The 25,862-nt window shown below is 47.5% G+C and overlaps 1 protein-coding gene across 6 annotated transcripts in view; it reads left to right on the forward strand.

Annotated features, from left to right (window-relative positions):
* Nucleotides 1-25,862, forward strand: part of OGDH (oxoglutarate dehydrogenase) — a 77,019-nt gene that overhangs the window by 25,954 nt on the left and 25,203 nt on the right. For 3 of the 6 annotated variants that reach the window (XM_024745043.1, XM_024744747.1, XM_024744895.1), the window contains exons 3-9: nt 2,298-2,489; nt 4,270-4,372; nt 18,599-18,714; nt 22,680-22,834; nt 22,974-23,120; nt 23,647-23,737; nt 24,114-24,293. In XM_024745043.1, coding sequence (XP_024600811.1) covers nt 2,298-2,489; nt 4,270-4,372; nt 18,599-18,714; nt 22,680-22,834; nt 22,974-23,120; nt 23,647-23,737; nt 24,114-24,293 — 984 coding nt within the window. Of the gene's footprint in view, nt 1-2,297; nt 2,490-4,046; nt 4,138-4,269; nt 4,373-18,598; nt 18,715-22,679; nt 22,835-22,973; nt 23,121-23,646; nt 23,738-24,113; nt 24,294-25,862 lie in introns of those variants that run through there. The other 3 variants (XM_024744822.1, XM_024744965.1, XM_024745119.1) reach the window with 2 other exon arrangements.

Here is a 25,862-nt window from a genome sequence, read left to right on the forward strand (position 1 = left end):
AGAATGGTCTTGAGGTTCCAAGCCCTGGGTGTAGAATGCCCCTGGTTGTCAGGTCACGTGATGCAAGGTGCTCTGCAGTCGGTGTTATGGCCTTTGCCAACAGAGAACCCCAGAGCTCCCTTCTACCATCACCTGACATGCTGAAAATTAACCAGAAAGGTAAAAACAGTAAAACCTTGAATAGTGAGATATGTTAAAACATTTAAAAATTGTTATTGAGATAGAATTCACATGTAAAAATTGTACAGTTCTGGTTTTTAGTATATTCACCGTGTTGTGCTATCATCTCCCTAATAGTTTGATTTTTTAAATCTTTTTGAATATGAAAGGACTATGTTCTTATTGTAGAATGATATAAACATTCTGGAAAGCTCCCCTCGGAAACACTTTTAGTGAGAGGCCGGGCTGCCCTGTGTGATGCTCCAGGCCTGTGCGCATCCCAGGGGTTTGTGACTGGCGGCAGCATGCAGCCATCTCTCGGACCGTCCAAGTCTGTTTGTCTACATGTCATAAAGAGCCTCCCTGAAAAAGCCAGAAGACCTTCAGGCTTCAGGACCAGTCTCAAGGTTTCTGCCCAGACATAGATAGACCCATTCGATACCTGCCCAAGCTCCCAGATGAGCCCATCTGGACAACATCTTGGTAGCACTTAACTGGGAGGGCGAACAAAAATCTAGTGAAGTTTCTCCTCTCCAGATTTTTCAAGAAGTCTAACCAGAGTTTATTGACAGAAGAATCTTAGAAACTGGAAAATGCATGGCAGAGAAGAAAGACAATGTTTTCACGTTTCTAAACTCTCTGATTTTTAATACATACTTTTTGGCAATGGAATTTTATTAAGTCTTAGTTTCTCTGACCTTTAAAATTTTATTTTAAGCTTCACGTCTTTATATGAGATAAACTATTATAGTTCACAGTGTCTATGCAGATTATAAATTGAATCAGGGAATTCCCTGGCGCTCCAGTGGTTAGGACTCTGAACTTCCATTGCAGGGGGCACCGTTTCGATCCCTGGTCTGGAAACTAAGATCCCACAAGCCTCACAACATGGCCAAAAAAAAAAGAAAAGAAAAAATTGAATCAAATACAAAATAGCCAAAAATAATAGGAAGAGGAGTTAGTTCACATTAGCACAAAGGAAGTTGAAACCAGTAGTAATACCAGTTACTACCAGTAATGCCAACTGCCTACCAGATTGTGTGCTAAATGCCTTTAGTCTTTACCCAAAAAACCCTATGAAGAATATATAGGTTTTTTTGTCCTCATCTTACGGATGAAAAAACTGAGCACAGAAATATAGGTTATTTGCCAAGATCTCAGAGCTCAGATTTAAGGTTCTGCCTCCAACTGCACACCCTGAGCCCTTAGTGACAAGACTATTTCTGTAGGGGTCAGTGGGGACGCTTCAGGCTTCACAGGTCCAAGCTCCGGGCTCTTACATAAAGGCCTTGATTCTGTTTGGGGTTTTTTTGTTTTTGTTTTTAATATTTATTTACTTATTTGGTTGCGCCGGGTCTTAGTTGCGGCAGGTGGGCTCCTTAGTTGCGGCTCGCCGGCTCCTCAGCCACGGCGCACAGGCTCCTTAGTTGCGGCATGCAAACTCCTAGTTGTGGCATGCGTGTTGAGATCTAGTTCCCCAACCAGGGCTCAAACCTGGGCCCCCTGCGTTGGGGGCGCAGAGTCTTAGCCACTGTGCCACCAGGGAAGTCCCCCTGATTCTGTTTTATGTCTGGCGAGAAAGCACAAGCAAGCAGGCCTGGGCTCCAAAAGCTGTGCCACGCCTCTGTGGTCTGGAAAGAGGATCTAAATGCACTCATTTCCCCTGAGGAGGCCCAGTTGGGGTTTGAGGACCTGGGGCAGCTGCAGCCCTACAGGCAGGAGGGCCACGAGCATTGGTCTTCCGGATGACTAGGCAGGGAACAGATGGGGCAGGAAGGCCTCTGTTCACCTGCCTCCTGGGCTGCCTGCCATGGAAGCAGTTGGCACCCGCAAGCTGGGCAGAGCTGCTCGGCCTTGGGCCTTGGGGCTTTTGATGGGAGGGTATCTGTGTCGTAGGGTTGGGGTGAGGAGGCGCATCTGAGGGAATGATGGAAGCAGGGGCCCAGCCTCTGAGAGAGCCACCCTCTGGGGGCAGAAGCAGGCTGTCCAGAGTAGGAAGAAGTTGACCCAACCAGGCTACTGGTAGATGGGCATAATCAAGGCTTATCTGCCAAGAACAATTCTCTTTTTGGCTAAAAATGAGTCCTAGCCCTTAGGGGAGCAACGGAGTGACATGTGTGTTCCTTCTTTGTCTTCAGTCATGGGACATTTTTTTCCGAAACACCAACGCCGGAGCGCCCCCGGGCACCGCCTACCAGAGCCCGCTCCCCCTGAGCCTGGGCTCCCTGTCAGCTGTGGCCAGAGCGCAGCCCCTGGTGGAGGTTCAGCCCAACGTGGACAAGCTGGTGGAGGATCACCTGGCAGTGCAGTCTCTCATCAGGGCCTACCAGGTAAGGTGGCTGTGGCCAGCCATCCGTGACAGAGTGCCCTGCTGACCCCATGAAGGTTGTCGCTTAACTTTCACCCCCACCAAACACTAGGCTCTCTCTCTCCCTGCTCTGGGCTGGAGGGAGGCAAAAATGACATATGACAAGAGAAAAGGAGCCCAGGCAGTCTCACCCTGTTTGAGCAGATCCTCTGCCACCTTTAGCACCTGCCCTTATTTCTTCCCATAGCTTGGCAAGAATGATTTGTGAGCAGGGAAACGCGGTCAGTGCCCGGGCGTCGGGAAGTGCCGATGCCTAGGAGGGAGCAGTGACCGGGAGGGGTGTGCTGCTCCCCTTCTCAGTTGCTAGGGCCCAAATGCAATAAGACAAAATGAACCTGTAGGGTTTGGGGACAGAAGCAGAGCCCATGGAAGCAGGGAGAGGCAGGTGAGGGGCAGCTGAGCCTGCAGAGGGGCCACCTCTCCAGGAGCATTCCGGTCAGTGGTCAGCCCCGTTGGAGGAGGCTCATGCAGAGCCAAGGGCTTCCATGGCCTTTCTCAGAGCCCAGAAGCCCCTTCCAGGATATCCGCGTGGTGTGGAGAAGAGCCCAGAATTCAGACCTTACCACCTGGTCTGTGAATAGTTCTCAGGAGGAAAGGAGGAGAAACCGGGCCCGGGGAGGCCCTTCTGGGAGCTCCCAGGACATGGGCTCTCCTGCTGCCTCTTCTGGCATTGCTGCAATGTAGCAGGGGTGTCACACCACAGAGTTCTCTCTCCGATGTTCTTTTTCCTGGAAACGGCCATGTGGACCGTTCCCCTCCACCCACGGGGCCAGTTGCCACAGGTGTCAGGACAGGTAGCACAGGGTGGGTCTGTCCTGTTGGAGCCTGGCAAGTCAGGCTCTCTCCCCAGGGCAAATGACGAGACGCACACCATTCACAGTGGGCGTTTCTGTAGAAAGAGGCACAGTTGGTGTGTGCTGACCACTGCCTGACTTATTCAGCCTCAGTCATTTCTGTTAGTCTTTAAGTGACTTCTCAGCAGCTGCTCCCCTTCCCAAATTGTTAGCAAGAAACAGTGGATAAAGTATCCAAGACTTAAAGAAACAAAATTGGAAGGGATTTTACGTGTCTTTTTGCTTTTAACTGGTTCAGATCAGGCACTGAGGTCCCTGTTGTAGCCGTCTGCTGTTGTGCCCCCTGTGCCCTGACCCACGCAGCAGGGCCGCACCCACCCCTTCCTTAGGGACTTCGTGTTCTAAGCTGAGTGGTCTTTGCGCTGGAGCTAAAGTCCCCAGCATATCCCATTTCTGTTTATCCCGGAAAACTGTGAAGGATCCCGAGAAGTGGGTCCTTTTAGACTGCCAGGTTTATCAAAACCTGAGGAGCTTATCCCCTTTTTATAAAAGTGCATTTATGCACAATAGTGCTTTAAAACAAACTACTGTAAGGCTTTTTACAAACTGACTTTGTTGTTTGGGTTCATTGGCACTCTCAGGGAAAGGTTTGACCAAGCGCAACTTTTACCCCTCGCCACAGCCCACAGGACCTGCTTAATGACTGCTTGTATTATTGCTTCCAGGTCAGGGGTCACCACATTGCAAAACTTGATCCTCTCGGAATTAGTTGTGTAAATTTTGATGATGCTCCAGTAACTGTTTCTTCAAACGTGGGTGAGAATTAATCTGTAAACACTAATTTTAATGTAATTTTACTTTTTTTTTTTTTTTTTTACCCCTTCCCTCTTTTTTTTCTCCTGTCCTTTTGTGTGTGTCCTTCCCTCTCCATCGCTGGCCCATTTGTAGATACGAGGGCACCATGTAGCACAGCTGGACCCCCTGGGAATTTTGGATGCTGATCTGGACTCCTCCGTGCCCGCTGATATTATCTCATCCACAGACAAACTTGGTGAGGGTCTGAGAGCAGCCAGCGCTGTGCTGCGTGGCTCCTCTCTCTGTGTCCCAGCCTGTGGCAGCCAGGACGTCCACAGGCGGAAGGGAAAGACTCTTAAGTTTCCTTCGTTCTGATCACTTGACATTTATCAGTCATGTAGCCTTAGTGTGTTTTGGGCAAGTTATTTTTATCTCAGCTTTTCAGCCAGATCGTATGAGCTCAATTGTCTAAGTCTCAAAATTGGAAAGTAAAATTTGGGGGCAGAAAAGGTTTGTGGCACAGAGAAAAAGATGACCCACCCAGGCAGGCGGGTCAGAAGATATTCCAGAGACCAGCTCGTCTGGCTTCGGTTTCCAGATCTCAGGGCAGTGCTGCCCCAGACGGGGCACTGCTCAGGACCGTTGTCACACACTGTCTGCTCTGAAGCACGGTGTGGCCTGCCTTTGACAGGGTGAATTCCAGAGCAGGTGGTGCAGTTTGGGTGTCTCGATTCTCAAATGCCGGTGATCATACTGAGGAAACTTTGGAAGGCGTCCCCGCGGGCGCTTGTAGTCCGCTCACCGTACCCCCTCTGTCTTGAGCAGAGGGGCATGGCTGGGCTCACACCTGCGGTTGCTTTCTCAAGTTAACCTGCTCTAAGTCACCGTGCTGCTAACCTGTGCTGCAGAAATGACGACGTGACTAATTTTTAAATGGCCAGGTTGTTTTCGAGAAACACTATGCATGCTAATAAAACTGATGATTACCTACCTGCCTAACGCTGCTCTTTGGGAGGGGACGAAATTTGCCTCCTGAATAACAGTCACTAACGCTTTGTGGTGCCCGAATGCCCTTAGAGGCGTGTCCGAGTTGTGACGTGGGAGGTCAGGCACTAGTCAGGTAAGGCTGGATTTCAAACAGTGTTGGCCCTGGGATTGCCGTTAGAGGTTCGTCTCTGCTCCGTCTTCATTTCAGAAACACTCCTAGGTAATGCAGGGTTTCTTCTACTTTGTACCTGCACTTTAGCAGTTTTTGGAAGAAAGATTAGAGAAGCCGTCCTGAATATGATTAAATAGGGCCAGTTCAGTTTGTCGGCAGGACGTGAGCTTAATCCTGCTACTTTATTGAGTGGTGACAACTCTGCACCCCAGAAGTGAGCTTCTCTTTGCAGTGTCCCCGAGGACACTTGGAGCTCCTTTCCTCTTCCTCGCCACTTAGTCCCTGCAGCACCCAGGCCCGACCCAACCTGTGCTCACCAGCGCTGAAGCCCCCTCAGCACCGTGAGTCCCCTCCAGGTCCAGGGCAGAGCACCCCCTCTACGTGAGAGGCCTGCGAGCCCCAGGGCACCAGCTGCCTGATGAGAGCTCAAGGCCCTGTGCCCTGGAGCTGTCTCTCCAGAAAAGGATGACTGCAGAGCCAGCTCGGCACAGGCCACAGAGGCTGGCGTTCCCATGCACAGTCAAGCATGTAAACAAGAAAGGCACAGGGGAGGTGGGGTCTCCTTCTCCCGTCGGAAACTGCACCTCCCCTGTTCCTTGTGCCATCCCTGGTTGCTAGTTTCTTGGTATAAAAACGGACCTTTTTCGGTGGTTCCCAGCTCATTAGTACTGCCTGGGGAGCCCGGAGCTCTTCTCTGTCCCACGCAAGACTGGTCAGGGTGGGATGACGCCCGCCGCAGCCCACAGGCACAGGCGGGGCTTTCTTGGAAGCGCCCCCCAGGCCATCCCAGCCCAGGAGTCTGTGAAGGGTGGGATCCCCCAGGCCTGTTGATGCTGCCTGGCTCCTCAGTTCACAGCTCTCATCAGGGGCAGGGGCAGAGGCAGGACCTCTGTCCTTCTTCCTAGTTCTTTCTTGGCCATCTCGGCCTTGCCTTACATTCTACTCTGGAATAGTGCCTCGAGTGTGCCCCTGTGAGGTTCTGTGTCAGCATGGCGAGGGTTATAAGCCAGAGACAGAGGTGGCCCAGAACTTCCTGAGCTCATTTGAGGAAGACTGGGCATCCTCCAGCTGGGAGCCCTTCAGAAACAGCAGGAGAAGTTGGGCAGCAGCCCCCTCCTGTGCAGGAGAAAAGGTCACTGCATCCCGAGAATTCAAAATAGTGTGACATGAAGGTCATGATCAATGGGGTTAGTGTAGGAAAGTTAGTCTTAAATTATCTCACTCTTGATGTATGTAGGTCTTTATGAAAACAACTGGTCCAACGTGACCGCTCTGTTCAGGGACACTGGACAGTCCCTAGAGCACTTTCCTGCCCACCATCTTATCCGAACCTCAGGGCCTGGGTTCGAGCCAGCTCCCTATGTGGAAGCCCGGCTCTGCCAGGACTAGCTGTGTGTCTCTGTCTCTGTCTCCTCGTCTGCTAGGTTGTTTCAGAATTAAATAAACTCCTGAGAACAGTGCCTGGAGCTTACTAAGCTCCATGAAGGTGTGAGCCACTGTGATTGTTAATAATCTTTTGAGATAAGTAGCTGCTGGTCTCTCTGGTAAAGATATATATTTAGAAACCAAGAAATGGAGCAAATAACCCAGAGTGGGTCCCACAGGAGTTGGTAGTAGTAAGGACTGGGCTGCACCCTGAGTGACGAGGAGACAGGGTAGCTCCGGGGCAGGGACCTGCCAAAGCGGGGGGTCGGCGTGGCCCACGTGTTGGTCTGGGGTAAGTGAGTGACTGCAGTGGTGTCCTGTGTTGCACAGAAGCCTTCCCCAAGCCTGCGTCCCACTCGTAACACCTCTGAGCTGCCCTTCCTTTCTCCCGGTGGATGCGGCACGATTTCTCCATCCTCTTGAGGGGAAACCGAGGCCCAGGCGGTGATCACCCCTCAGGCATTTGAGCATTGTGCTGTTGCTGGAGCAGCACGAGGGCCAGAGGACCAGCTGCGAGCCTTGGGTGAAGTCAGGAAGCCGTTCCCAAGGGCAGCGCTAGCCAGTGCAGGTCTGCAGGGCAGGCGGGGCTGATGTCCCCTCAAATTTTTTTTAATAAGGTGGAAAATATGAAAAGTTTCCACTGAGTTCTTGCCCTTTTCTGACCAATTCTGAGAAGGTTGGGAAACGCTGGCCTAGGTTCCCTATGCTAACATCCTAGAAATACTCATGGCCCCTGCAGTCACTGGTAGCCAGTGTTAACAGGTAGACAGCCGACTTGGCCGACATGCTCCAGCTGCTGGATGGTCCCAGCATGTCAGGGTCACCGTGAGACACGTGCACACAGAACATACTGTGAATGCAACAGAAATATCATTCAGATGGTGGGGTTATCGATTATTTTGATTAAAATTTAACAATGTTAGAACAGTTTCTCAGTTAGGTGTGGGTTATGGTCTAGAAATGTGCGGTGACTGCTTAGGAAAGGGGGGCCTTTTCCCAGGATGTGTTATGTTAGGAGCTAGGTTCCAGGTGTCCCCCAGAAGCGCATCTTGATTTATGTCGCGTCGGGTGGAGGAGAGTTGAGCTCCAACCTGAGATGCCTGGGCACACATTCCACATTCCTCCCTCGGGAGAGGTGGGAAGTCTCCAGATGGGATCAGGTTTTTTAGCGAGGCCTCTCCTGGTTGGCCCTAAAGAAGGGTCAGCGTGCAGCTTTTGACAGCGAGTCCCTTGGGGTCGGGGTTGTTGCCACCTTAAGTAGAAACAAATCAACTCCAGACAGCCTGTGCGCTCTTCCCCCTCCAGGCTGCAGTCCTGCGCTGGCATGCAGTCCCTGCTTCGCTGGGGTGAGGACGGGGCGTGGGGAAGTCTTGTTTCTGGCCTAAGCAGAGCTGCCCTTGGCTGGGTGGGGACATGGTGAAAGTTCTCATTAGCTCTTGCCCTCCATTTCCTCTCCTCTTCCAAGGGCAGCATTTGAGTTAGATTCCAGCTTAAAAGTGCCATCGTCTGTGGTTTCTATATAAATTCTATAGTATAACTATTCACAGTGACAAAACGATTGAAATTTACTTAAATGTGAGATTTAAACATAATTAAAGGAGAACTCAAAACAAATTCTGTAAATAGAGAGGAAGGCGTGAAACTTGTATTTACCATTAGTGTTTGCAAATTGTCAGTCTTAGGAAATGAGCTTGAGTTAAATAGTTAAAAGGGCAATTCAAAAGTCCAGATTACGGCAACATTTTAGCTACTTCATGTCCAGCACAGCAGGAAATGAAGTCTCCCCACCCTTCTGACCTTCCAGAGCATTCTTTCTGGTTGAGTTTTGCCCCCTTGATGGCTGGGAAGAATGAGCTAAAAATAGAGTTGAATTTTAATCTACTTTCATAATTTCAGAACAATAGGGAGCAGTTTACTTAGCATTTATTGGCTGCTGTGTGCAGTGAGTGTGTGGTGCCACCAGACCACTGAGTGAAGAGTTGGGATCAGGTTCCCCAAGTGACTCAGGAGGGCAGGCTAAGCTAAGGTCATTGTGGGTACATCCCCTTGCAGGGGTGTCCTCCGTCCTGGATGCCCAGGAACTGGCAGACCAAGGCACATCCCTGCTTATTGCCGGCTATGCTTCACTTAGGAGCAACACGGCCAAATCTCAGCCGTTCTCTGTCTCTCAAGCAGAGCATCTTGTGCTCACCAAGAAGTAATTTTTAAAAATGTTTTAAAGCGCTCAGGTGCTGGGAATCCCTTGCGCTTTCTGTAAATGACAACCAGAATATCTATTCTCTTTCCACTCTCCTTCGGTTTTTGTCTTTTCTTTGTGTTTTATTTTTAAAATATCCAAAAAGTGCAGATAAGAATAAAAGCATCCACGTATCCAGTATCCAGAGTGAACAAATGTAAACATTTTACCGTATTGCCTTTAGATTTTTTTTTTTTTTAATTTTTTTCATTATTTTTTGGCTGCGTTGGGTCTTTGTTCCTGCGTGCGGGCTACTCTTCGTTGTGGTGCGCGGGCTTCTCATTGCGGTGGCTTCTCGTTGCAGAGCACAGGCTCTAGGCGCGCGGGCTTCAGTAGTTGTGGCACATGGGCTCATTAGTTGTGGCTCGCGGGCTCTAGAAAGCAGGCTCAGTATCGTGGCGCACGGGCTTTGTTGCTCCGTGGCATGTGGGATCTTCCCGGGCCAGGGCTCGAACCCGTGTCCCGTGCATTGGCAGGCAGATTCTTAACCACTGTGCCACCAGAGAAGTCCCTAGATTTTTTTTAACAGATGCACGTTTGCAGTTCCCTTTGAGGCTGGCGGCGGGTGGGGAGGTGGCAGGGGAGGTGGGGAGATAGTCCCACAGGCAACGCTTATGGCTCCTTGGCGTGGTCGTATGTCTTGATTATGAGGATTGAAGGAGAAAATGAAGAGTCTTCATCCTTGCCTTAAGCAAAGCATCCATGCTTTTGTGTAGGACCTGGACGTTCCATTGTCTTGAGAGCCACTGGCTCTGAGGTCTTTGGTAGGTGCTGCCGTCCTCGAGGGCGAGGAGGAGAGCTTTACTCACTCAGAGCAGGCATCTCTGTCCTCTCTGAGTCAGAGCTCTTGCCATCAGCGTCCAAGGATGCATTGGCTGGCCTTCCTCTCTACTCCCAGGGCAGGGAGCAGCCACAGTGCTGGTGACCATGCTCTGACCCCTCAGTCATCAGGCCCACCCTCCCAGGGAACCAGCGTCAGGAGGCATTTTGTGTGTCCAGATCAACATCTTGATTTTCACTAGCGCCAGGCAAGCTTCCAGGTGTGGGGCAGGAGTGTGTGCAGCTGTGCACGTGTGTGGCTCTCAGCCTGTGTCCTCAGCAGCTGAGTTCCTCCATCCTGGTTCTACCTTATCGAGAGGGGAGACCAAGGACCTACCTTCTACTCTTTAGAATCCAGCAGGAGCTTGAGGTTTTGGGTCTAGTCTGCTGCCTGATGCTCCAGTTCTGAGGAATGGGACACAAAAATTAGACTTTTTCATTTTCTTTTCCCCAGTTTTTTCATCCCAAAGCAGTCTGGACTGGGTGGATTTGGCTTCCCAGGAGAGCTCTGTGTCGGCCACTTGTTCAGGATGGGGAAGTGAGGAGGTCTCAGCTGCCACCACACGGTGGCTTCTCGGTCTCAGGGAGCAGCCTTTCCCTCCTTCAGATTCACCTTATTCCAGCTGTTCATGAACCGTTTCCATGTTTATCAAAGTAGCTCTCAGACCACATATCCCCCCTCCCTTGTTCTCCTTCAGTGTCTGTGTCTGTGTGACAGTGTTTGTGCTACCTGTTCCTGCGGTAATGGTGTAGGGTTTTGGGTGTTTGGGGTTTTTTTAAACTAACTCACCTGTCTTTTTCCCTCTGTACTCACCCATGCTATCCCACTCTGCCTCTCAGACCTTGCAGTTTTCAAGGAACGACTTCGAATGCTAACAGTAGGAGGTATGAAAATAACGAGCCTTTCACTTTTCTGGAGCTGAGGACTTCATTTGAGCAGGATGTGCAGCTTTCCCCAGCATGCAATTTGGGGAAAGTTGACACAACTCTGTCGAGTGTTTTGAAGTTTGTTAATTGTCTTGAGATATGTTTTTCCTGTCATATAGCTGTTATCCAACAGGTAGAGCTACTTACCATGTCATATTAGCTTCTGTCCATTTGTGTTCTGAAGAGCACTTTCACCTCCACGTGTGTCTCACCATCGCTTCGCTGGGCTTCCGTCTTTAGCGTAGGCTGTCTCTAGCTCCTGCTGTAGCCAGCGGGGACCTGAGGCCACACTACATTCTGCATGTTGGCACGTCGTTTCCTCCACATCCTGCACTATGCCTCTGACTGGACTCTGGATTCTTTCAGATTCTGCTTCCTGGGCATTTTTTCCCTTTTGATCTTCCCATGTTTGAAGGACAACTGAAGTACTGATAAAACATTACTTAATGAAGTAAGGAGTCCTTAATGACCCTTGGTTCTGGGCAGAGCACCTTTGAAGAATCCAGAGTGGGGTGCCGGGGGTCATCTGCCTGCTGTCACTCACCACAGTGGCCAGTCTTCCTTCCATGCCAGGTGTCACTCAGAAGTTCTCTTTTCCTCCATCTTATAATGTCTGTGAGACTCTAGTTTTGATTAAACTTTTCATTTTGAAATAATTGTATGCAGTTATGAAAAATAACAGAGACATTCTCATATGCCTTTCAGCTAGTTCCCTCAGTGGTACCATCTTGTAAACCATAGTACATCACACCAGGATACCGACACTGACAGCAGTCAAGCCACAGAGGTCTACATCACTCCAGCGGTCATTCCTGCTGCCCCTCTGTAGCCACACTTACTCCCCTTCTACCCCACCCCCATGTTTGACGCCTGGCAACCGCTGTTCTGTTCTCCATTTCTATAATTTTGTCACTTCAAGAATGTTTTACAAATCACAATATGTAACATTTTGGAATTGGCATTTTCCAGTCAGCATGCTTTTCTAACACTAATTTTTTCCTTCCTAATTGCTGAGTAGCATTCCTTGCCATAGATGTCCCAGAATTGTTTTAACCATTTACTCACTGAAGGACCTTTGTGTTGTTTCTTCTGTTCTTCGGCTAATAGGGTCTTTTACAGAGCAAAAGTTTTAAACTCTATAGTCCAGTGTATCAATTTTCCCTTTTATGGATCATGTTTTTGGTATCAAGTTTAAGAACTCTCTTCTTAGCTCTAGATCCTGAAGATTTTCTCCTGTATTTTTCTAAAGGTTTTATAGTTTTGCATTTAACATTTAACTCTGTGATCCATTTTGAGTTCATTTCTGTATAGGATATGAAGTTTAGATCAAGGTTTGTTTATTTTTGGCCTGTGGATGTCAATCACTGTCTTTCTTATCATTGAATTGCTTTTATACGCTTTTATCAAAAATCAGTTGGACTTATTCAGTGGGTCTGTTTCTGGGTTCTCTATTCTTTCAATAGGTGTGTCTCTCCACCAGTACCACACTGTCTTGATTACTGTAGCTGCTGAACTTTATTTTCCGTTTCCAGAATTGCCTTGGCTGTTCTAGGGCCTGTCTCTTTCCATGTAAATTTTAGAATAAGCTTGTCTACATTTGCAAAAACTCTTGCTGACATTTTGGTAGGAATTGTGTTAAACCTATAGATGAATTTAAGGAGAATTGACATCTTTACTATGTTGCCCTTCAATCCATGAACATAGTATGTCTCACTTATTTAGATCTTTGATTTCTTTCATCAGCTCTTTGTAGTTTTCAGCATACAAATTCTGTACATGTTTTGTTAGATTTACATGTCAGTACTTCCTGTTTTTTAAAAAAATTTAGTGTCCAATCTATTCATTACTAATATCTTGAAGTACAATTGATTGTTTCTATGTTGTGTCCTGTGACCTTGCTGAGCTCACTTATTCTAGGACTTTTTTTTTTTTTAGTAGATTCTTTAGAATTTTGGGGGTAGACAATCATCTCAATTGAAAATAGGAACAATTATTTCTTCGTTTCCAATCTGTTTGCCTTTTATTTCCTTTTCTTGCCCAATTGCCCTGGTTGGACCTTCCAGTACCATGTTGACTAAGAGGCATAAGAATGAACATCCTTGCTTTGTTCCTGATCAATGGTGGATTACATCGATTGATTTTCAAGTATTGAACCCAACTTACATGTACTGCTGGAATAAACCTCAGTTGGTCATGGTATATAATTCTTTGTGCATGTTGCTGCATCTATATATATATGTATTTGCATCTGTATTCGTAGGGAATATTGGTCTGTAATTTTTTTTTTTCTGACTGTTGTTGTCTGCTCTTGGTATCAGGGTAATTCTAGCTTTGTAAAATAAGCTGAGAAGTTTTCTTCCTACTCTAATTCCTGAAAGAGACTGTGTAGAGTTGGTGTTAATTCTTCTTTAAACATCCAGTAGAATTTCCCAGCAAAACCATATGGGTTTGGATTTCTTTTTCAGAAGCTTTTTATTTATGAATTCGATTTCTTTAAAAGTTAGAGCTATTCAGGTTATCTCTTTCATAGTGGGTGGGTAACAGCAGTTTGTGTTGTTCTAGGAATGGTTTGTTTACATCTGAGTTGTCAAGTGTATGTTGTTCATAGTATTCCCTTAGTATCTTTTTGATATCTGCAGGATCTGTATTGATATCCCCTTTTACTCCTGATACTGGTAATTTGTGTCTTCTCCTTTTCTGTTAGTCCTGTTAGAAGTTTGTCAATGTTACTGATCTTTCCAAAGAACCAGCTGTTTCATTGATTTTTCTGTTTTGCTGTTTTCAATTTCATTGATTTCTGTTCTTATTTTTATTTCCTTACTTCTGCTTTCTTTGTGTTGTTTTTTTTTTCCTTCTTTTTCTAGGTTCTTGTGGTAAGATCTTATAGATTACTGATTAGAGCCTTTTCCTCTTCTCTAATGTTTGCATTTACTGCTATAAATTTCCCTGTCAGAACTGCTTTAGCTGTCCTACAAACTTTGACATACTGTATTTTCGTTTCCATTCAGTTCAGTGTATTTTCTGATACCCCTTAATATTTCTTCTTTGACTCATGGATTATTTAGAAGGTGTTGTTTAGTTTCCAAGAATCTGGAGATTTTCCTTTTATATTTCTCTTATTGATTTCTAGTTTGATTCCATTGTTGTTGGAGAATGTACTCCATATAATTTCAGTTCTGCTAAATTTTTTTGTTTTTGGCTTCGTCGAGCCTTAGTCGCAGCACGCAGGATCTTTTGTTACAGCACGTGGGCTTCTCCAGTTGCATCGCACTGGCTTCTCTCTAGTTGCGGCGCATAGGCTTAGTTGCCCCATGGCATGTGGGATCCTAGTTCCGCAACCAGGGATCGAACCCACATCCCCTGAATTGGAAGGCAGATGCTTAACCACTGAACCACCAGGGAAGTCCCTCAGTTCTGCTAAATTTGTTGAGGTGTTTTTATGGCCCACTATATGGTCTGAATTGGCATTTGTTCCATGGAATTTGGAAAGAATGCATACTCTGATGTTGTTTGGTGAAGTGTTCTATAAATGTCCATTAGATCCTGTCAGTTATAGAGTCTTTCTATATCTTTGGCAACTTTCTATCTACTTTTTTAGTCGATTATTGAGTGAAGGGCTTTGAAGCCTCCAGACGAACTGTGGGTTTGTCTGTTTTTCTTTTCAGTACTCAGTTTTGGTGTGTTTTTTTTCACATATTTTGCATCTCTGTTGTTTGGTGCACACACATTTAGAATTGCTATGTCTTCTGGGTGGATTGATCTTTTTATCATACAATGTCCCTCTCTGTCTCTAGTAATTTTCTTTGCTCTAATATATACTTTATCTGATGATAATATAGCTACTCCTGCTTTTGTTGGACATGTTTTACATGACATATCTTCTTCCATCCTTTTACTTTCAGTCTGCCTAAATCACTGTATTTGAAGTCAAGCATATAGTTGAGTCCTGTTTTTTTAATCCACTCCGTCAATCTCTGTCATTTAAGTAGTATATTTAGACCATTTATATTTAATGTAACTATTGATATGTTAGGGCTTAAGTCTACCATTTTATCCTTCATTTTGTTTGGCCCTATTCATTTCTCTGCTTTCTTTTTCCTGACTTCCTCTAGGTTTTTAAACCTATACTTTAAAATTCCATTTTTATTTATATATAGTCTTTTTGATCATCTCTCTTTGTGTTTTTAGTGGTTTTTAGCCCTTTTAGTGGCTGTTTAGGTGTTATATCACTACATAACTTATCACAATCTAATGGTGTCATCATTTTACCAGTTCAAATGAAGTGTACTTACCTCCCTTTACATTCCTTCCTTCTCTCCATGTAAAATATATAGTTATCTTAAACATTTCCTCTACATATGTTTAGAACTGCATCAGATAATATTACAAATTTTGCTTCAATCATCAAACATAATTTAGAAGACCCACGAGGAGAAGGAAAGCCTTTTATTTACCTGTATTTTTTAGTTCCATGTTCTTTCTTCCTTCCTCCTGTCTGATTCCTTCTGGTATCATTTCCTTTCTGTTTACAACTTCTTTTAGCCATTCATTTAGGATGACAGATTCTCTTAGTTCTCTTCATCTGAAAATGTTTTGATTTCTCCTTCATTCCTATAGGATATTATCACTGTATATAGGATTCTGGGGAAGCAGTTCTTTTCTTTCAGCTCTTGGTAAGTGTGGTGCTACTTCCTTCTGGTCTCCATGGCTTCTGTTGAGAAATCCTCTATTATTTTGTCCTCTGTTGTTTTGTCCTCTGTTGAGAAATCCACTATTATTTGAGTTGTTTTGCCCTCTAGACAAAGTGTCACTATATTCTGGCTGCTTTCAAGATTTTTTGTCTTTAAATTCAGAAGTTTAATTGTAACATATTTTGACATGGATTTCTTTGGCTTTATTTTGTGAGTTCACTGAGTTTCTTGAGTCTGTGGAGTAAGTCTTTTGCCATATTTGGGAAGTTTTCAGCCTCCCGCTTTCTCTTCTCCTTCTGGGATTCATCAACACAGCTGTGAAATCTTTTGTTACAGCATCACATGTCCCTAGGACTTTCTTCCGTTTTTTTCCCCCCCAATCTGTTTTCTCTGTCTTCTTCAGGTTGGTTTATTTCTGTTGTTCTCCCTTTAAGTTCACTGATCCTCTGTCCTCTGATAATGCCATTGAGCCTGTTTACTAAGTTTTAATTTGGGTTATTATATTTTGCAGTTTCAAAATTTCCCATTTGGTGCTTCTTTGTATCTTAATTTTTTGCAGAGACTTTCTGTGTCTTTGCTGAGACTTAATTTTTTTTTCATGTCTCATGTTTTAATTGCTCACTGAAATCATTTGATAATGGCTTCTTGAGAATCTTAGATAATTCTAACATCTGTGTCATTTTGGTGTTAGTGTCTATTGATTATCTTTTCTCGTTCAATCTGACATATTCCTGGTTCTTGTTATAAGTGATTTTTCTTTTTTTTTTTAATATTGAAACCAGGACATTTTGGGTATTATGAGATGGGATCTTGTTGAAATCTTTGTTATAGCAAGGCTCCTCTGAACACTGCTCTGGTAGGGAGGGGCCCACCTAGTTACTCCCCGGTGGAAATGGACATTCTGGGCCCCAAAGTCTCTGTTGACATTAGGGTGGGGGAGTGGGCTAGTGCATAACCTCCCAGAGGGAATGAAAGTTTGGGCTTCTTCTTGGGCCTTCTTTGAAACCTTTGGGTGGGGTCAGAGGTCAGAGTGCACTGCAGCCTGACAAGGGTGTTGATGGGACTGCAGTGTGTTCCGTATGTTTGGGTGGAACAGAGCAGTTACAGTCTAAAAGTTTTCTGTCCTGCGAGGCTGCCTTTCTCCTAGTCCTTTAAAGAGAGCAGCTTTTGTTGGGGCTTTTTCTGTGTACACCTGTAGAAGTTTCCACATTCTTTGCTCCAAGTCTGGGATATGGGAGCCCAAAAGGAAACCCAGGGACCTCCTTGGCTGGTTGGCTTTTTTCTCCACCCTTTGGCGTAATCTTGCATTTGTTTTATATATGATATCTGGGGTTTTCAGTTGCACTTGGTGGGGGAATAGGTAGGCATATGTCTATACTTCCTTCCCAGACATCTGTAGATTTAAGTTGTCAAATGACTGAAGAACTCAGAAGCAAGGCCAGCAGTTTTGAAGTTCAGTAGTAGAGCCCAAGAATGATCAGTTCACGGTGATGGAAATGAAGAATCACCCATGTGGTGAGGCCAAGGGCTCTTCATGCTGAAAGGTCACGACAAGCCCACGTTCTCCTCTGGGACACACCAGTTGTTGGTTAACTCCACAATCAAAATGTTCAAACTGTTCCCAACAGAGTGTGCACTCCTTGGATACCCTGGTTCCCTTAGCCCCCACTGCTGAGTGTTCCCATGAGCTAGGAAAAGTGTCCCCCAAATAACTCTGGTTTTCCTCCATAAACACTGAGAGCTGAGCTGTGAAGGGCCAGAGCCATGCTTTATTAGGCCCATGTGATGGCCCATCCTCATTCTTGATAGAATAACAGCAGGAAATGGGTGCATAGCTTAACCAAGCCACTCTGCCATCACCACCACCACCCCAAGGTGAAAAAAAGCCAGGTTGCTTTTGTTTTAATAAAACAAAAAAAGGTTGAAAAACATAGAATTTGCTTTTAAAAGTTAAAAAAAAAAAAGTGTCCTAGAGCATTAGATAAATAAAAGCTGTGGTTCCCAAACCAGCTTGATAGGATCATCCAGGGATGTTCATGGCCCATCCATGACCAATTGAGTCAAGTCCTGGCACTGGAGCCTGGAAATGTGCATTTTTACAAATCTCCCAAATTCCCTAGAGATTTGGATACACAGCTGTGTTTGCAAGCGACTGCTTGGGTCCCTTACTGGGCCTTCTGTCTTATTTACACTTAATTAGGCCAGGAAATGGGAGACTGTCTGATCTTGCACAGTCAGGTGTTAGAGACTGTGGGTGCTCGTTTCACATTTCATCCTGGCGTCTGGGATTGTGAACTGCACCTTGCCTCACTCCAGCCAATACCTTGTGGGTGGGAGCCTAACCTATAGTGTCACTGGACAGTTTTCCTCCAAGTCTCTTCCCCTTTGATAATTATTGCAACATGAATCAAGCGCATAATGCCCTGGAAAGAGCCCCTCCACTCTGTCACGTGTTTGTCAGTTTGAAATATGCTTTCAGATGGGAGGCACCTTGCACGTGGTGCTCAGCAAATAGCAGTGATGAGTCAGTGATAGTCGGTTCCTTAGCAATTAGTCAGTAAATACGTGTCGGTATTGGACTGGGGAGAGCGATAATCAGATCTGTGACTCATGAGCGCTGTCTGGAGGATGGGTCTTTATGTGCAGTTGGAGGTCTTCCAGGAGATGGCGCCGTCCTTCATCAGAGGTGGCTGTGGAAGCCTCTGCCCTGCTGCCTGGCAGCTCTCCCGCAGGCCACTGGGCTTCTTGGTGACTGTCCCTCACTTCTCAGTCTCCTAGCTTCCACTCACCACACACAAACGCCATCACCATTAAGACATATATGACCTAGTCTAGTCCAGTTCCTCATTTTCTACTTGAATTCTCTGCTTAACTGTTTTTCATTTGCTTTCTGATTGACTTACCCAGTGCCTTTTCAAGCCTAAATCGCTTTGTGTCTGTGGGGCCTTGAAATACGTTTTTCTCTAAATTATGACTAATTGGTGCACTGGGCTGATATGGGCATCATGTGAATTTACCCTCCTTTACCCGCGATGCCAGTAATATACTCAGCTTCTGTTTGTTGCTAAAGTTTGTGTTTCTGGCTGTAATATAGTATTTACTTTCATACATAACAGAGGTTTTTATGATTTTGTTCTTCTTTTTTCTCTCCCCTGGGGAGTCCCTCCCCCTTTTCCTAAACTGTGGCCCCCGTATGGCTGTGCCCATCTCTCCTCACCCCTGTAGGGTTCTACGGGCTGGACGAGTCTGACCTGGACAAGGTCTTCCACCTGCCCACCACCACGTTCATCGGGGGACAGGAGTCGGCCCTTCCGCTGCGGGAGATCATCCGGCGCCTGGAGGTAAGAAAACACAAGTCGTTTCCAGAAAACTCCAGTGGACTTGCTAAAAACTTGTGTTGGCAGGAGACCTCCAGACTAGGTTGTTTTTCTCTTGATCCTATATATATATTTTTTTTTTTCTATATATTTTTTTAATGTAAGGGAAGGGGAATTGTTTTGTTCTGTTTTTTGCTATTTTGTTGATGAAATTCCATGCTTTTTTATTTTTACAATCAACCATAACAAAATGTAGACTTTGCTTCCGACTTTAAAAAATGTGTCCTGGGCTTCCCTGGTGGCGCAGTGGTTGGGAGTCCACCTGCCAATGCAGGAGACACGGGTTCGTGCCCCGGTCCGGGAGGATCCCACATGCCGCAGAGCGGCTGGGCCCGTGAGCCATGGCCACTGAGCCATGGGCCATTCCGGAGCCTGTGCTCCACAATGGGAGAGGCCACAACAGTGAGAGGCCCATGCACCAGGAAAAAAAAAAAATGTGTCCTAAAGCATTAGGTAAATAAATGGTGTCATTCCCAAAACAACTTGAATAGGAACGCCTGGGGAGATTCCTGGCCCACCTACGACCAACTGAGTCAGCTCTGGTTTTGGAGCCTGGAAATGTGCATTTTTACAAATCTCCCAGAGATAGCGATATGCAGCTGTGTTTACAAGCGACTGCTCGAGCCCCAGGTTGTACTGATCCAGCATTTGAAAGGGGCAGAGAGCCATGCACGGCTCTCATTTCATCCAGTGCCAGAACCCAGGAGTTGGGCTGTTGTGGACACTTGGACCTGGACTCCAGGGGTCCCAGCCATAGCACCCCCTGTCCCCAGAGGGCCCCACGTCCAGGGCTCTTCCAAGAGAGCCTACCATTCTGACTTGTCCCAGTTCAGAATACCCCTTCTCGTTGTTTACAGATATTTGTGTACACTCACCCAATGATGGTGGGTTAGGTATGTTTACACGTGACATGTGCGTGCACTGGGCGGCTGTGTGAGCTGACAGAGCTTAAGTATGTTCTTGGTCCCGTGACATAATAATCAACTTGCAGCTCTTTGAATATTTAGAGCGAGTGCAATTTCTTGGCCTCCTAACGTCTCACTAGAGAGAGAAGCTAAGAATTGGCACCTAAAACTCCCTGCCCTTTTCTCCTGGGGATTGAGCCAAGAACAGGAGAAACAAAATATGATCCAGGGGCCCAGTAACTATGTGTCCAAGTTAATAGCTAAATTCATGCTGATAATAATGGAGACATACTATTTTTGACCCAATAATTTCCTTTGAGCCTTTAATTGTTCAGTATTGGACATACTGCCCATCAGGCATAAGGAGCACAGGCGTGTTCTCCTGCCTCCATGGGTAAAGGAGGGAGCCCCAGGCATGTTCATAGCAGCACGAGTCACAATAGCCAAAAGGCAGAAACAACCCAAACGTCCAGCAACTGATGATCAGACATATAAAGTGTCATAGAATGCAACGGAATAGCATTCAGTCATAAAAAGGAATGAAGTGCCGATACATGCTACAATGTGGAAGAATCAAAAACATTATGCTAAGTGACGACAAGCCACACACCAAAGGTCAGATATCGTATGATTCCATTTATATGAAATATCAAGAATAGGTAAATCCATAGAGACAGAATGCAGATTGGTGGTCGCTAGGGACTGGGCAGAATGGGCAGCAACTGATTAATGGGTACAACCCTGTTAGGGTGACGAAAATGTTCTGTAACTAGAGAAATGTTGAGTCCACAACATTGTGGATGTACTAAATGCCACTGAATTGTTCACCCAAAAATGGTTACGTTTCTATCATGTGAATTTGCCTCGATAAAAACAATTTTTTAAGACATCACACACCCTTGGAAATACCTGGGATGGTGTACGATACAGGCACTCTACGATTATGAAAAACCACGGGACACATCAGGACTTTACTACCTCTCTACGGCGATACACCCAACGACCACTGATGTGCCTTTCTATGCCTTTAGGTTCTTTCTAATGCACTGTGGTCAGAGCCCTAAGAATAGAATGCTAGAACTCTCCAGTAAATAGGCTTCTTTCCAGGTTTCTGTTTAGGCGTTTATATCAAGAGGCAAGCAGCTGTTCATTTGGAGTCTCCACCAAGGAAGCAGATCTGTTGGGGAACCCAGACAAGAATAAAGACTCTCTTTTCTGGGAAAGAAGATCCATCTTTGCTGAGGAGGCTATTTTCAAGGGATCCACATAGAAAAGGAAGGGAGAGGAGAGTTCCCTCTCCCCTTCCCCTCCCCTCTCTCCCCACCCCTTCCTCTCCTCTCTGCTAGGCTTACAACTCAGACTTGGGTCCCAGGGAAGATGCACCCTTTTTTAAGCTGATGGAGGAAGGTTCAAGGTTCACGTTAACAGACGCTGTGGCTGGGCCATGTTTTCTCAAATGTGTTTGTGTAGAAATACACTTTCTTCTGTGGCTCAGTAGATCAGGGCACTGTCACTGTACAGCTCCGGTGGAAGTGGTGACTCGCGCTGGCTCTGAAGTCAGGGAAGGCAGGCCAGCACCCCCATCCCTGGGCTTCTTGTGCATCCAGTTTAAAAGTTCCCAGTTTATCACATGAGGTGTCCTCAGGGAAATATCGTTTTGGAGTTAATGAAAACACCTTAAACACCAAGGTCTTTCCCAGATCCATTTCCTCTTTTTGTCCCTAGGCAAGATTTCCCTCCTCTTGCCTAGGATGATAGCGAGAGCACGTTGTGGTTGGCCATCATTTTGAGTTCAGGCAAATGTCCCTTTGTTTCATTATCATAGAATTAACATGCAGAGGAGCCCACCCCCGCTCTGGTGTCACATCTAGACCCACCACTGGGATCCCAGGTGCATCCTCACCCTGCACTGTGCCAGCCAGTTTCCGTGTCTGTTGTGAAAACCAAAGGGGGTCACGGACAGAACCACCAAGCAGAACCTGGCCCTCTAAGTGCTTGGTCAGCACGGCTGCTGCGAAGACGTTGAAAGGCATTTGTGGGCTCTAAAACTTATTGTCGGGAGTTCCCTGGTGGCCTAGTGGTTAGGATTCAGCGGTATCACTACCATGGCCTGGGTTTGATCCCTGGTCAGGGAACTGAGATCCCACAAGATGTGCGGCGTGGCCAATATATATATATATTAATTAATTTTTAAAAATTATTGTCACACCAGGGCATTGCTTTTTAAATTCCTAAAAGCAGTGGTTAAGAATCCTCCTGCCAATGCAGGGGACATGGGTTTGATCCCTGGTCCGGGAGGATCCCACATGCCGTGGAGCAGCTAAGCCCGTGCGCCACAACTACTGAGCCTGCGCTCTAGAGCCCATGAGCCACAACTACTGAGCCCGCGTGCCGCAACTACTGAAACCTGCTTGCCGCAACTACTGAAGCCCGCATGCCTAGAGCCCGTGCTCCGCAACAAGAGAAGCCACTACAACGAGAAGCCCGCGCACCGCAACGAAGAGTAGCCCCAGCTCGCCGCAACTAGAGAAAGCCCACACGCAGCAACGAAGTCCCAATGCAGCCATAAATAAATAAATAAATAAATTTTAAAAATAAATAAATAAAAGCCTGCTAACTTAAGTGGCCACTGAGCTGTGATATCCACCGGCAGCACAGGGCCTTTCTTTCTCAGGGTGGTGGGCACAGTCTGACCTTGAGATCAGAGAACCTGTCTTCCCCAGGAGCTTCCCCGTCCCTGGGCTGGTGCTTCTGTCCTCCCGCCATGAGGGGAGCATGTCTCGGCTTAGTGGTTCTCACTGTCCCCTCCCTGCCTATTGGGCTCTGTACTCTGTGGAGGAAGTATTTCATGGCCAGGTTCGGAGTGAGAGGAGGTTGTGGGCCCAAACTTGGTGCCCCAGGTCACAGCTGGCTCTGTTGCATTTGAAAGGGAGGCCACCTGTTCTGCCAGCCTTCTGGCTGAGTGGGCAATCAACACCCCTGGGGGGACATCCCCTTGATCGTGTGTGTGTGCGTGAAAAACAGATGGCGTACTGCCAGCACATTGGGGTGGAGTTCATGTTCATCAATGACCTGGAGCAGTGCCAGTGGATCCGGCAGAAATTCGAGACGCCTGGGATCATGCAGTTCACCAATGAGGAGAAGCGGACCCTGCTGGCCCGGCTAGTGCGCTCCACCAGGTATGGGGCTGCACTGGTCCCGTCAGTGTGGCACAGCCTGTTGACAGGGGTGGGTGGGTTTGGAGCGTGGCCACAGCCCCACGAGAGCAAGGTTGGCCCTGGTGACTTGGCTCTTCAGAGTGGCTTGGTTCCTGTCCAGGTTTGAGGAGTTCCTGCAGCGGAAATGGTCATCTGAGAAGCGCTTTGGTCTCGAAGGCTGCGAGGTGCTGATTCCTGCCCTCAAGACCATCATTGACAAGTCAAGTGAGAACGGAGTGGACTACGTGATCATGGGGATGCCTCACAGGTACCTGGCTGCCTTTCATGCATCCAGAGCACGGGGTGGGGCACTAGGCAAGCAAGGAGGCTGGCTCGCCTGGAACGCACTTGCACCCCTGTCCTGGGACAGCCATCGCCACAGCATCCCCCTCCCTCGGTAGCCACTGTCACACTCAAGGCCACAGTGGTTTTAGGCAGGCATCTTGGCCTCATGCCCTTGTCGGGATCACCACTGAGGGAGGTTAACCTAGAGGGAAGGCTGCTCGGTGACGTGGAGCGGAGACCTCAGCTTGAGGCGGCAGCGGAGGCTGAGGGTGGAGCGTTCGCCGCAGGCCGGCAGTGTTTCTCCGTTTTCTACCTTTCTTCCTCCCACCTCGTCGTGGCCCTGGGTGCCGGGCAAGCAGAGGCTGAGTGTCCCACATCAGCTCTGCTCTCAGCTCCTCTCGGGCTGCAAATCGAGGCATTGCCTGTCCATCGGGGGAGGAAGGGGCTAGAACAGCATTGCCTGCTGCCTGGAACACAGCTCAGGCCCTGCTCGCTCCTCTGTGTACCAGAGGGCGGCTGAACGTGCTTGCAAACGTCATCAGGAAGGAGCTGGAGCAGATTTTCTGTCAGTTCGACTCAAAGCTGGAGGCAGCTGATGAGGTGAGACACCTGATTTCTTTTAGAAACTAGCATAGCTCCGACCCACACCAGACCCTGGTTCCACTTGTTTCTCCGGAAGCACCTGGGCCTGGGATCCTCCATACCACTCGCAAAGGAGGTGGCCGGTGGCCGACCTCCCGGAGAAAGGAGAGATCAGAGGCTTGGCAGCCCCCGCAGTCCTCCCCGCTGGGGTTTGGGACATGCGCCTCTGGTTGAGGGACCTTCTCCCTGTGCCCTAGGTAGAGCCATTCTGGGGAAAGGCTTTCCATCCTTCCAGGAATGGGGGTTCTGGGAGGAGAAATAACACAGGACAGGGCTGTCGTGAAGAGTAAGCATCTCCATGCCCAGGATAAAGGCTGACTGTTTGTACCTTCAGGGTTCTGGAGACGTGAAGTACCACCTGGGCATGTATCACCGGCGGATCAACCGTGTGACCGACAGGAACATCACCCTGTCGCTGGTGGCGAACCCTTCCCACCTGGAGGCTGCCGATCCCGTGGTGATGGGCAAGACTAAAGCTGAGCAGTTTTACTGCGGGGACACCGAGGGAAAGAAGGTAAGGCCACGGGGGCTGGCCAGGGGCAGCCCTGAGGCCAGATGGTCCAGGACCGGCTCACAGCCTCAGGCACGTCCCAGACCTCATGTTTCTGGAATTTAACAAAATATTCTGAATGGATCTTGAAAGAGTAGCCATAGTATTAATAAATTAATCCATTACAGATAATGCTTCCTTCCAAGGTGTGACCACCAGAGCTAGGTGGGGAGTAGATTGCTTTCATTGTCACCACACCTGTGGAGAAGCTAGTTTTGTACAGTATCATGGCGGACGAAGAGGCTTTGTCACTGAACAGGAGGAGAGAGTCTTAAGGAAAAGATGTGGGTGAGCCTAAAGGAGGAACTGTAAAACTGACAGATGGGGGGCTTCCCTGGTGGCGCAGTGGTTGGGAGTCCGCCTGCCGATGCAGGGGACACGGGTTCGTGCCCTGGTCCGGGAAGATTGCACATGCCGCGGAGCGGCTGGGCCCGTGAGCCATGGCCGCTGAGCCTGCGCGTCCGGAGCCTGTGCTCCGCAACGGGAGAGGCCACAGCAGTAAGAGGCCCGCGTACCGCAAAAAAAAAAAAAAAATACTGACAGATGGGAGGAGAGGTGTTCGAGTTTGTAGCAGGGTGGCACCGTTTAGAGATGGAGAACAGCTCAAGTTCTGGGGGGCCCTGGTACCGGCATTTTCCAGGTGTGTGACGCTGAATGTTTAATGTTGGTTGGACAGCCTACTTACGTATAGAAATCCTCAGTGGATTTTAACTGTTTGTCCTTGTTTAACCTCAAAGTAGAAGTCTGTCTGTAACAAATTGTATAGTTCTTATTACTTAATGATAACCTCAAAGCCAAGCAATAAGAAAAATCAAGTTTTTGTAATGTCTGCATGTGCATTCTGGGGCATGTTCAAAGTCAGCATCACCACCCTACTCTCAAGCATCTCTTGCTCTTCCTAGAAATAGGGTCACATGTGAGGAAGCTAACAGAACATACACAATGTGATGTAAAGCTGCAGGTTCACTGGTAAAGAACTTCAGAAGAGGTATATGGGTGTGGAAGGAAGTGGAATGAAAGGCAGTCAAATCCTCTCATCGATAGAGCAGGTAGTTGTCATATTTAATTAAAGAAACAGCAGGGGCTTCCCTGGTGGCGCAGTGGTTGAGAGGCCGCCTGCCAATGCAGGGGACACGGGTTCGTGCCCCGGTCCGGGAAGATCCCACATGCCGCGGAGCGGCTGGGCCCGTGAGCCGTGGCCGCTGGGCCTGCGCGTCTGGAGCCTGTACTCCGTGGCGGGAGAGGCCACAGCGGTGAGAGGCTCGTGTACCAAAAAAAAAAAAAAAAAAAAAGAAACAGCAGGATTTAGGTAGATGGGAAGAAAAGGACATTCTCTGGAGATGAAAGAAGGACAAGGATGGAGGTGGGGTTGTGCTGTGGGCAGAGCAGGGAGGAGCTGGGCAGGGCAGCCTGGCCCAGGGATGCCCTGGAGAGGGGTCAGACTTTTTAGAGGTGGAACCAAGCATTAGTCTACTAGGTTCTATAATTTTTTTTGTATTCTTTTTTTTTTTTTTTTTTTTTTTTTTTTTTTTT

Source organism: Neophocaena asiaeorientalis, unplaced genomic scaffold (genome assembly GCF_003031525.2).
Source record: "Neophocaena asiaeorientalis asiaeorientalis breed wild unplaced genomic scaffold, Neophocaena_asiaeorientalis_V1.1 scaffold137, whole genome shotgun sequence".
Classification (NCBI taxonomy): domain Eukaryota; kingdom Metazoa; phylum Chordata; class Mammalia; order Artiodactyla; family Phocoenidae; genus Neophocaena; species Neophocaena asiaeorientalis.